The sequence below is a fragment of the Pseudochaenichthys georgianus genome, chromosome 4 (assembly GCF_902827115.2).
Source record: "Pseudochaenichthys georgianus chromosome 4, fPseGeo1.2, whole genome shotgun sequence".
Lineage (NCBI taxonomy): Eukaryota > Metazoa > Chordata > Actinopteri > Perciformes > Channichthyidae > Pseudochaenichthys > Pseudochaenichthys georgianus.
Window position 1 is genome coordinate 24,917,320 of NC_047506.1, and position 12,606 is coordinate 24,929,925.

A 12,606-nucleotide genomic window follows, 5' to 3' on the forward strand; every position below is an offset into this window, starting at 1 on the left:
GTGTGTGTGTGTGTGTGTGTGTGTGTGTGTGTGTGTGTGTGTGTGTGTGTGTGTGTGTGTGTGTGTGTGTGTGTGTGTGTGTGTGTGTGTGTGTGTGTGTGTGTGTGTGTGTGTGTGTTGCTGATAGCAGTCAGATACTGTAATGATCATCTTCACATCAGATCATATTCTATCATGAATAATAACTCTCTCTCTCTCTGTCTCTCTGCAGGATCAGGATGATAAAGGTATTTATTCTCTCCCTCAGTGACACCTGCTGGTCAGTATATGTCACTTCAGATTCTTCACAAACCACACTGACACTAATGTAGCTTTATCTCATCCTCAATCCCTAGAGTTGACTGTAATAGATGGTTTGTCCATAAGGCTACTGTCCAGTATGGGTGGGTTTAATAACTGAAATTCATCATTTTGCAATTTGTATTGACATACACATTGTATAGATCTAGTCCAGCCAGCCAATAATGGTTTAATGTTTTTTGCTAGAAAATTTAGGGGAAATGGTTTAATAGTGAACAAAAGCAATTGATCAGTAGAAGAAGAAGCATTCAGATCATTGAATTAAGCAAAAGCAATACCACATTTAAAAAATAGTACATTTAAATTGTACTTTAGCAAATATATGTAAGTTTGGTCAGCAATATATCCTTAAAGTATTACTTTTACTCAAGGTAAACAAATTATATTTTTGACAATGCTTCGTACTTTGTAAGGTCATATAGCTTTATTAAATGTTCCTTTGTGAAGTAGCTAGTTACTTCCAAAAATACAATATTGTTCTATGAAGTCTAGTGCAGTAGAGGAATTTTGCATAACATTAAAGGTGGGGTAGGTAAGTTTGAGAAACCAGCTCGAGATACACTTTTTGTTATATTCCATGGAATGCTCTTAACATCCGATAGCAATGAATATCTTAAGTGCTTTGACAAAAAATCCATAAAAAAACGTCATCTGTGGAAGCCTTAGTACTGTAAAAAGCACGACCAATCATTTTAGCCGCCGGCTAAAATAACTGGATGGCCTACCTGCCTGTCAGCCTTCCATCTGTGCACAAACTTATCTCGTGCCCTCATTGGTCATGTGCGCGTGCGTGTGTGTTGGAGGAGGGACTCTGTAAGGAAGTGGCAGATTTCTTCCGGTTGTGTATTTTCAAATTCTAGCGTACTCCAGCTGGTTTCTCCAAAATGACATACTCGACCTTTAAAATACTCTAATAAAGTACAAATACCCCAGAATTGTACTTTAGTCAAGTCCGAACTAATCTACTTTCCACCAAATGTTTGTGATAATAACACTTTCAACAAAAAGCCATACATTTATGGAAGTGCAGCACTAAATGACTGGAGTAGTTACAGATCGCAAAAGCTGAATATTTCAACCCAAATGTTGGATATAGAGTAATCCTGTTGACTTTGCCATACCTTTATGAATGTTACAAAGTAGAACAAGAAAGGAAGTGGTTAACTGTTATGTTCAGGTGTAAACATACTTATAGGTTAATATCCTCTGGCCTCCTGCTCCCCTGAACACCATGAGTGAACAGACACTGAAGGATGAATATGGTGTGGCTGATGTTTTCTGTTATAAGAGAAAGGTTGTCATTGGTTGTTTGACATTTAAACAATGCAAGTCCGTGTGCGTTTGTCTGTATCTTTATGTTTGTATGTGTTTGTGTTGCTGACTCTGACTGTCTTGTCCTTCCAGAGCTGGTAACCTCTTGCACCAGCGATAGTGAGAGTAGTTCCTGTAAGTCTAGACCCTCCTCTACGGCTTTCTTTCTCTCTTTCTCTAAGTCTCTCTTCTCTTCTTCTTTGCTTTTTCTTGTTCAGTTTTTATTTGTGTGTGTTGTATTTCTCTGTGTGTGCTTCTGGTGTATACACGCACATGTATATTTGTGTGCTGTGATTTCTTTGTTCTTATGTGCATAGTGTTTGTGTTTTTGTGAGCACAAGTTACCTCTGCTTCTCCAGTCTCCTTTGCCAGAGCTGTTGAAGAAGATGAATCCAGAAGTAGAAAAGGGTCGGAGGTGTTTTCATGTTGATGATCCCTCCCACTTTGCCTCTTAACGTGTCCATCATTTCTTCCCAATCAGCCGGCCAGGAGGAGACCCTCCTCACATACCAGCCTGTCATGCAACTGGAAGGTCAGTGCTCAATTTCACATCACAGTAACTCATTTGTTTATTATTATTTTACTGTCTTGTAAAGTTTGGTTCCTAAAGGCATTCATTAGTTAAATGATTTGTTTATCTTCACATGCTATTTTTTTAACAAACTTTCTTAGTGTCATTTTGTGCGTGTATCAACCTAGTTCTGTTTGTCTTATCCCAGTTACTTACACCCGACCAGTCATAGTGCTTGGACCAATGAAAGACCGGATCAACGATGACCTCATCTCCGAGTTCCCTGACAAGTTTGGCTCCTGCGTCCCACGTGAGTGTTCTAACTTTATGATGAATCCCAGCGATGAACTCTTCAATAAAACTGTAATTTAGCACTCAAGCAAAGATTTGTCTAACTTTTAAAAAAGCATGTTTATAATGCTGTAATATATGATGACATGTGACTTATAGAAATACAGGGAGTGAGGTGAGGTCAGGTAAATGTGGTCATAAAAATAAATTACACCATAAAACATGGGTCGGCAACAGGCGGCCCGTGGGCCATTGTTGGCCCGCCAGGAATAATATTTGGCCCGTAATTTTGAGAATAAAAAATAAAAAAATATGTTGAGATTTTTTTTTTTTTTTTTTTTACAACATCGGACCGACAGTCGCACATCGGCTATAATGTCCGAATAGAGAATCTACCTACACCTGAATAATGCTTATTACCCTATCCATGTTGAGAGTGAATGACACACAGCACAGGCACAATCAGGCTGCGGGGTGCACTGACGCTGATAGTGGATCAATAGGTGGACAGCGTGGTGCTGAAATAGCCAACATTCGGTGTGTGGTTTGAAAAAAATGTAATGTTTACTTATATGTGAACAGTAACAAAGTTCAGGCAAAACATTGACAACAAAATTGGATAAGCCGCTTGATCATGGAGGGCGAGGAGTGGTGGTGCATATGCTCCTGAAACGACAGAGCAAACACGCTACATTAGGGATAATAATTACAATGAGCCATTCATTCAAATATATAAAAAATATAATTAGGCTATTAAATACAATTACGACAGGCTTGGTACTCACTTAATGTGAAAACTGACATCTCCCATCGGTTGCTATTTTTTGGATATCTGGTGATATGGACGTCACTTTAATCCGCAGGCAGTTCTCAAGGTTTTTATGCGTCAATCGATTCCTCTCGTGCGTCTTTATCGCATTCATTGAAGAAAAGGACGACTCGCATGTATAGGTGGAAGGGAACATTGTGAGCACATCAAATGTGAGTCTCTTGATCGTGCTATACTCCTCTGAGCTTCCCACCCAAAAAAGCACTCACAGACTCCGCACTGCTGAGCGCATCGCTGACCAGGGAGCTTGTTTGAAAATCAATTAGCTCCATTTCTAATGCAACCTCGTCTAAGGAGGGGATCATTTGTTTCGCCTGGGAGGTGAAGTCTCCACTTGGTCGGACTGTGAGAGGATCGCGTACAAAGGCTATGATGTATTTTGGGATGGAGTAGTCCTCAAACCTTGACATGAAGTTGGCCCGTAGCTGCTTGATGAAGTCCACCATCAGCTCTGTCACTTGTCGCAGTGCCTGTGATTTGAGTGCACTGAAATGGAGGAGCCTGCCAGTGGATATGTCTGACTCAAACATCTCCTTCCTCGTGAAGGATTCAAGCTTTTCAACCATGTCTACGGTTTTGCCTCTCCCCTGTAGCTGCAGGTTAAGCTGGTTTAGGTGGCCAAATATATCCGCTAAAAATGCTACATTGGACATAAACTTTTAGTCTCCCAGAAGGGCAAGGTGGTCAGCTGCTGCCCTAATCTTGCTCAATCTAAGGAACGCCTTGACCTCCTCCAGTAGCGCACAGAAGCGGTCCAACGCTTTCCCTTTGCTCAACCAGCGCACATCATTGTGAAGCAGCAGGTCATCGTGGGTGGCCTCTTCTGACTCAGCCACAAGTTGTCGGAAAAGCCGATGATGGGTGCTTGATGTACCCCTGACAAAATGAATGACACGCATCACTTTGTCCATCACTTCCTTTAGCTCACCACTGAGTTTGGCGCAAAGGACACTCTGGTGGATGAGACAGTGCAGTCCATGCATTTGGGGGGCGTGCTTCTTCAACCTGCTTACCAGACCTCTGTGCTTTCCCACCAAAGCAGGAGCCCCCCGTCTGTCGCGATTAGGTTAACCCTCTCAAATGACAATGAATGCAGCCTAAACAACTCTTCCAGTTTCGTAAATATAACGTCCCCAGTGGTGTGCCCTTCTAATGGAATAAGAGACAGCAGCTCTTCCCTGAACTCCTTTCCATCAAAATATCTAACATAGACGCACAACTGGGCTACATCTGTACTGTCAGAGCTCTCGTCAATGGCTGAGGAAAAGTAATTGGCTTGACTGAGACCCTTGATAATTACCCCCTGCACAGCGTCTGACAGTGCTTCTATGCGGCGTGTAGCGGACCTCGCAGAGAGGGACACCTGTTTCACTGACACAATGACACCATCCATGGACTTGTCAGTGGCCAGTTCCTCCAAAACGGTCACCATCACCTCCTTGCAAACCTCTGCGTCAGTGAATGGCCGGTTGTGCTTTGAGAGCACCCACGACGCCTTTAGGGACGCAGTTGTCTCTTTCTGTCGGGCTGTGAGGCCTCGCACTAGGATCCTGCTGCTGCGCGCATAACCTGCTGTCAGTGCTTCAATCTTGCGCTTTCGTGCCTCTGTCTTGGGTGGAAAGGCCACTTTGAAGGTGTCATGCTTCATCTCGTGGTGCCACTTAATATTGTATTCTTTGCAAGCAGCCACAACTTCATTGCAGATAAGACACAATAGCTTTGCATTGATGAAACCAGGTAGGATGAACGCATAGTTCGCTGTCCAGTCCTCTTTAAATGCCCTGTTTTCACCGTCAACTTTCCTCTTTAGAGCTTTGGAGAGTGACATTACTGCTTTGGATTACTGGTCTGGGCGAAGCTTGTGTGTGGTGTGTGTGTGTGTGTGTGTGTGTGTGTGTGTGTGTGTGTGTGTGTGTGTGTGTGTGTGTGTGTGTGTGTGTGTGTGTGTGTGTGTGTGTGTGTGTGTGTGTGTGTGTGTGTGTGTGTGTGTGTGTGTGTGTGTGTGTGTGTGTGTGTGTGTGTGTGTGTGTGTGTGTGTGTGTGTGTGTGTGTGTGTGTGTGTGTGTGTGAGAAACACCGGCTGTTGTTATGCCTGCTGTGACGTCAAGTTACTCCGTTCTCCGCTTGTAATTATGCCGTTACAAGCTTCAAAGTTGTATTTATCATCTGAATTTGCCGAAACAAGTTTAATATTCTGAAAGCCAATACTTTGTTTAATTGAAATCAGATGAAAACAAACTGTAACGGACCCTGCCGTGTTATCTATGATTACTATATGCCTACATTCATAATGTCAGCGGAGGGAGGGGGGGCGGTGCTGCGGAAGAGCAAAACGCGAGGGAGAGCTGTCATCTTCCCTTTACAAGCTTCAAAAATGTATTTATCGTTTGATTTTGGAAATACAAGTTTCATATTCTGAAAGCCAAGACTTTGTTTATTAAAATCAAACAAAACACCCGAACCCCGAAAAACTAGTTTTTTACGCAAATCCATGTTTATTTTGAAATGAGCCGTTGCGACTTCCGACTGATTTCGATAGAGCGGGTCACATAAGGCAAATGTGTGGTTGTGGGGAACCAGGTCAATTAAAGTACTTATTTAACTATTAAATACATTGAGTTTGAGTAAAATACTTGGTTACTATTTACTTTAGGTTATGCAAAGCAAAACATGATGTCATTTTTTTTTTTTTTAAGGTTTTCAACCTGAAAGAATCCTAATGTGTCCTTGAAAAGTTGAAAAGTTGAAATAAAGAAAAGGAAAAAGGATTCCAGTTGTCCATGCGTCCTCTGTTGCCCCTCAAGCCTCTCAAATGTGGGCAAACACTCAAATAAATGCCAAAAACCCAGAGAACTTGACAATACTTGACAATAAAAGTATGTTAAATAACACTGCTACCTAGTTAATAACTCTACTTTACTCAGTGAGGCTCGTCCATTGAGGAAAGGGAGGACCATCCTCCGTACAATTTCAGAGAAAAATAAACTTTGAAGAGAACAATAAATACACCTCAATTTAAAAGATAAGTCTAGCTTTTCCTAGTCCCTGGCTTTTAACATGGGACTGAAATGGGGCTAGAGAGGACGAGCCTCCCTTTGGGCGGGTCTAGCCAGAGGCTCTGGATTGGGCGCCTATATCATCAGTGAACCAATCAGCGGATCTGACTGCGCATCAGAGTGTTGATGGGGAGGGTTATCAGCGATATCAGAGTTTTTTCTGAACCGGGGAACAGGGGCGCTGCGCCCTCTTACCAAAATCAATTCCTTGAATTTGGCTTGGATTATGTTCTGGCCCGCCATCTTGTGGCTCAGCAAAAAATTGGCCCACGGCCAAATTTACTTGCCGACCCCTGCCATAAAACCATAGAGCAAATAGGGTGAACTGACAGGAAGTGAATGGGAATGTACTTTCTGGTATACAGTATGCAGGACTGACAACGAAAGTCAGGACTATAGACTGGATAAAAAAATGACATAGTCACCGTTATGTCACCCATTGGTTTGTTGACTAGGGTTTTGAAGCCGACATTATTTTGTAACCAAAGTAACAACAAGAGCGAACAACAGAACCTAAATCTTCACCTATAAGCAAACTGAAATCAACATTATATTTGGTCTTAAATAATAGAGTTTTAATGTGTTTCAAATATATGATTAACAGACACAACGCGGCCGCGGCGAGACTATGAGGTGGACGGCAGAGACTACCACTTCATGGCCTCCAGAGAGGTCATGGAGCAGGAGATCCAGGAACACAAGTTCATCGAGGCGGGACAGTACAACAACCACCTGTATGGGACCAGCATACAGTCGGTCAAAGAGGTCGCTGATAAGGTGAGCTAAAGAGATGATAAAAACAACACAGAAGAAACCGAGGAGTAACACATGATGTCTTCCCGTATGTCACCTTGCAGGGTAAACACTGCATACTGGATGTATCAGGGAATGCGATAAAGCGTCTCCAGTTGGCAGGCCTTCATCCCATCGCTGTCTTCATCAGACCACGCAATGTCGACAACATCCTGTAAGAAACATCACATTTAGATTATTAATGACGGACATTTACTTTATGAAGTCTGTATAAAAACAGAAGTCATGCAATCATACAGGACATTTGTTTTTGTTTATGCAATATGTGTCTCCAGCTACCTTTAAAGATACTGTAACTTAAAGGTCCCCTATTATACTGTTTTTCATCAATTTATTATAGGTCTCAGATATATACAGAACATGTCTCTGAAGTGTTTGGCTCCAAACACCAAACAGATCATTGTAGCATCCCATAATCCCCTCTGTTTCAGCCCTGTTTCAAAAGTGCTGATTCTCTGTCTGTTACTTTAGATGAAAATAAGGAGCCCCTCCCCACGCCCCTCTGAGAGATATTTGGTTAAAAAGAACACAATGGTGCTCTAGGAGGAGATTCAGGTGATAAGGTGGGGGGGGGGGGGTACCTTGGTTGGTGATTGGCTAACAATCGTTATGACATCATGAAGTGGCCAAAATCTGATCAGCTCAACTTCAGACAGGTTTTTAACTTTTTATATAAATGGATCGGGACAGAAAGAGAACGAATAACTTTTCCTGAAACTTTCAGAATCTCTTTACACAGAGGCGTTTATGCATAAAAGACATGAAAAAGTAGATTTTGCAGAATAGGTGACCTTTAACTCTTGTTTGATCAGGATCACTACAGTGAGATGGTACAGTATCAGCCTATCATTTGACAGCAGTTGAATGAAATAATTAAACAATGTTTTATATTCTGTTCTTTAATATGGACACCTCATGTCTGTCTTTCCAGAGAGATGAACAAGCGCTTCAATGAGGAGCAGGCGAGGAAGACCTTCGAAAGAGCCGTCAAACTGGAGCTGGAGTTCACAGAGTTCTTCACCGGTTAGTAGAAGACTATTGATCTTCTCATCTCACTGTGGGAAGGAAAGAGAATAATTGTATTTCCTGAAATGTTGAAGCTTTTCTTTAGCAAAATCTGTGACATTATTGAGTAAACTGAGACACATTGCAGTCTAAATATAACCGGTTTGTGCACAGGAGATTCAGACAGAGGTCTCGAGGTGAACCATCGCTTTATGTAAATAGCACACATAGGCCTACACACAATGAAATACAGAGATGTGGACCTTTAAAGGTTACTCCTTATTTAATAAAGCTTTTTATATATATTTCCTTTAAGCACACACAGTGGGTTGCCATGGTAATATGTTTACGTAAAGGATCTTCTTGGATATTAATTTCTGTCTACCTGCCTGCAGGTATCGTCCATGGCTCGACTCTAGAGGAGGTGTATTCGCAGGTGAAGCAGATCATTGAGGAGCAGTCTGGTCCTTACATCTGGGTGCCCACCAAGGAGCGACTCTGAACAAACACACACTACATCCTCACACACATCACTATTTCCACACTTTCTCCATCTCTCATTTTCTATTATCAGCCTGCTTACTCTCTATCTATCTCTTGTACACACACATTAGTACACACACACACACACATTTACACAAGCACATACAGTCGGACAGGGCTGGGACTATCTGGGACTGCTACTTCCTGAACTGGGAGGGGCTAATGTCAGTCCAGCAGCCTATCGGTGGATCTTCCTACGGCTCAGTTCCTTAATGTTTAAGGAGGTGGTTTAAATCATGGCGACATGTACCATTATCTGATTTGATTTCATTATTGTTCTTCTTATTGTTGTTGTTGTTGTTGTTGTTGTTGTTGTTGTTTTCATATTAACGAAGGGTAATGCATTCATGTATGGGTTTGTAATGATATTATTGTCACCAAGAGGCAGACTTTTGCACGCTGTAGCTTTAAGAGCATGTTTTGGGACAAAATCTTGATCTCCTTCCCAACTGTCCGTCTTTTCATGGCATTGCTCCTGTTAAGTCTTTTCTATCTTTCTCTCATATCCCATATCTTCCTCATCCTCCTCCTCCTCTTCCCCTTCAGACTACAGACTTTATACATGAGGTGATGATTTTATAATCTGCATCAGCATTTTGGTATCAAAGACCCAAATGGAACTAAAGTACAATTGGAGACAAGAAAACAATATTTCCTTTAAGAAGCAGCATTTTGCAGTTAAATAATCGTTAGAAAGGTAAATTAGATGGCTTTGTAATAAAGAACATATTGAGGCTTGTGGTGTGTTTAGAGTTCATTTGGAGCCCTAAACCCATGTTTCTAAAATAAAAATAAAGATTCCAAAAGGGAAATTAAAATATAAAAAAGCTCAAAACAGAGACTTTTATCCAGTTAATTGTTTTTGAATATGTTAACAATTCACTCAGTGATGTGAACAAAATGTATCATCATTTCTCCAGTGGAAATGTACAGTTCAATAAGGTATGGACACATTATTGGTCTGAAATGAAAACAAATCTGCTGATGGTACACCAGAGAAAACAGACCACAAGGGTGCTTTAGTGCCACTTTGCAAAGTGCAGATATAAGAATATATGGCAAGTGATCGCAAACTGAATCAATGGCTGCTTTAACACCAAATGTACACAAGAAGCAAAGGGAAGAAAAAGTAGTTTAGAATCCTATTTAATGCTCAAACCGACTGACAAAGAATAGGCTAAAACTACGAGTCATTTATATCAATAGAAATTTGACAAATAGTTTACATTTGTAATGGTGAAGTAATTTCACTTTTCGCAGTTTGATACAGTTCCTGAAAAACTTCACTAAAGTCTTCGTCTCGCAAGGGCTTTTCTGCCACCCCCCCCTCTCTTCCTCCTCTCTGACTCATTGCGTTCATCCCCCCTACCCCTCCCCCTCTCTCTCTTTCTCTTTCTTCACATGCACACTGTGACATTAGTCGATCGCTCCACCGTCAATCAGTGTATCATCTTCTTCATCAACACGATCATCACAATCATAATCATCAGCATCAATGTTATAACTCTCCTTCTTACTGTAGTTGCACTAATGAGGGCTGGTTTCTTAAAAGCATCTTAACCCGTCCCAGTGTTTCTGGTGTGACACACTCACTCCTTTCAGTTTTCAGTGATTATATTGCTAGCAAACAAGGTCAGGGAACTCTTTATGGTCATTTGCTGTATGTCAAGCTACTGTAGTTAAAGTTACTCGTCACCCTCTCGTAAACGCTACTGTCAAGGACCACCAATGAACTGCATAAGGTCTCTTTGAAGCAGGTTTCTGCCATGCTGGATTTGTATGAGCCTTCAGTCCCAGTGTGCATGAATATCACCTGGAAATAACTGCATTTGTGACCTTTGTGCTCCCATAATACAGGTGGACAATCAAAGTGTTGCATTTTTACCTGTTATCCAGAAATAGGTTGTTTTATCAAAGGTGTTTTAGTGGCGTCACACATAGTTTGCCCACTATGAAACAATTGTGAGAATGTGTTTTTATTTTTAATCCCCGTCTCCTGCTTTTTGGATCTACAATATGCAACGTTACAGTACTAATAAGTACCATATCTGTACTAGCTGTGTCATTCATGTGACCCTTGCCTTGGACATCCTCATGCATCGTTATTCACATCTTGTAAAAAATCTTGTGACACAACCCTCTGTTGGGTAACAGGTAAAAATGAATGGTTTGACTTTTCACATAAAGCGACTATATCAATATTTTTCTAATAAGAATGTATCAAATGACACAATGTGAAAACATATGACAAGGTTAACAGAAAAATCACCTGAATCTGCATCTCTCCACAGCTTAACGTGAGTTTCAGTGTCAACTGTTAGCCATCTGGCCCACCACTTAGCCGATTCTCACTGCTCTCATAGTATTGTTTTATTCTGCAGCACACAGCTGTTCTTAATGAATTATTTCTTAAAACAAGTTCACTGTCCACTACCTGCTCAGAATCCAACAAGAGACTTACTCAGTTAGCATCGAGCTGCTAAACATAATAGAGCATGTAGCACCAAAGGAGCCAGATATTTAACTAAGGAGAAGGTGGTGACCAAAATCAGAGCTAAAAGAGAGTGATGTCGCATCTGGGCTCACCCGACATGGCGACAAAATCTGTTATCAATTTAACATTTGGAATACCGAGATGCTTTAGGTAACACAGCCCCTGTATGGACCTTGTCAGCCGCCCACTACTCATCTCCACCCTCGACCCCCCAAAGGCGATTCCTCCAAGCTGACTGGAGACCAGAGATGTGCAGAAAGACCGTTCTGTCATCAGAATAGCTTTAAGACCCAAATAATAAATTGTTTTGACCACATGTGTTTTGAGAGCTTTAATATTTCCTCACAGAATGTCCGGCTAAATCTTTTTTTTGTCATCGTTAATCCTCCATGACTTGGCCGTAGTGTTGTCAGTTGACAGAACTGGACTCTCTGTGTGACTCTGCTGTGTTTCAGCCGGGGGACCATGCCACTGTCTGTTAGAGTAAAGCACCAATGCAAAGTATATATTACAGAGATGGAACTACTGTATATCTTACATATTATAATATTTATCCCTGCTCTAACTGCCTATTTTGGTATAAAAAAATAAAAGTCTTTATTGAGATTTACTGAAATCACTTGACCGATGACGGGAGATTATTTTTTCTTTCTGTGTTTTGGACTGTATGAATGTGAATACAATAATAACTGAATATGTTGCAACCACTTCCACCTCTACTGCAGGTTTGTAATAGTTTTTCAAAGTTTCCAGATCTTGGCTTGAAAGGTGCAAAAAATCTGGTTCTTTACTGATTTTAAAAATGCTGCTTTATTTGTTTTAGTTTGAAGTTCTTAGCAACTAAATAGTAGTTGAAAAGTACTTTAGAGGGTGTGCAGGCTGAAGAGTTTGCCGTTGCTGACTGTGAGGCTTGATTGAAATGCACATAGCAGTGTTTGTATACTCACAATGACACTGCTAATATGTTAGTTTATCAGGTTAGATGTTGACCATAACGACTGTCATGTGTAGCATGCTAACATTTGCTAATTAGCAATGAACAAGATGTAGCCTACAGCTGAGGCTGATGAGAATGTCATGAGTATGCAGGGGTCGGCAACAGGCGGACCGCGGTCCGGATCCGGACCCAGACGCCGACCTATACGGACCCGTTCACGCTCAAACCCGCTTGAGGAATGAACGGTGTGTGGAGGCATATCTGTGACATAGGAAACAAGCCCGTGCTGTCTAATCAACAGACAGGTTTTAATGACAGCCGGTTTGTTCCGCGAGCCCTGCTGCCTAATAACCGACAGGCTATGAGGCAGCCGCTTATGTCATCCGGAGGAGAGCTCTCCTGAACCAGGGGAACGGGGAGGTCTCATTAGGCGGCTGCCTTTCCGATGATCTCCGGGAGTTCTTGGAGAATACCGCCTATACGGCAGAGCCGAGATGGCGGATAGAGGGACCCGGT

At 41.7% G+C, this 12,606-nt stretch overlaps 1 protein-coding gene across 6 annotated transcripts in view; it reads left to right on the forward strand.

Annotated features, from left to right (window-relative positions):
* The window catches only part of dlg1a (discs large MAGUK scaffold protein 1a), a 107,773-nt gene extending 97,244 nt beyond the window's left edge, over window positions 1-10,529 (forward strand). For all 6 annotated transcript variants that reach the window (XM_071202928.1, XM_071202929.1, XM_071202930.1 and 3 more), the window contains 8 exons: window positions 212-227; window positions 1,705-1,746; window positions 2,093-2,143; window positions 2,331-2,432; window positions 6,903-7,075; window positions 7,156-7,265; window positions 8,043-8,134; window positions 8,512-10,529. In XM_071202928.1, coding sequence (XP_071059029.1) covers window positions 212-227; window positions 1,705-1,746; window positions 2,093-2,143; window positions 2,331-2,432; window positions 6,903-7,075; window positions 7,156-7,265; window positions 8,043-8,134; window positions 8,512-8,618 — 693 coding nt within the window. In that variant the 3' untranslated portion in view covers window positions 8,619-10,529. The remainder of the gene's footprint in view (window positions 1-211; window positions 228-1,704; window positions 1,747-2,092; window positions 2,144-2,330; window positions 2,433-6,902; window positions 7,076-7,155; window positions 7,266-8,042; window positions 8,135-8,511) is intronic.
* Window positions 10,530-12,606: the final 2,077 nt, after the last annotated feature.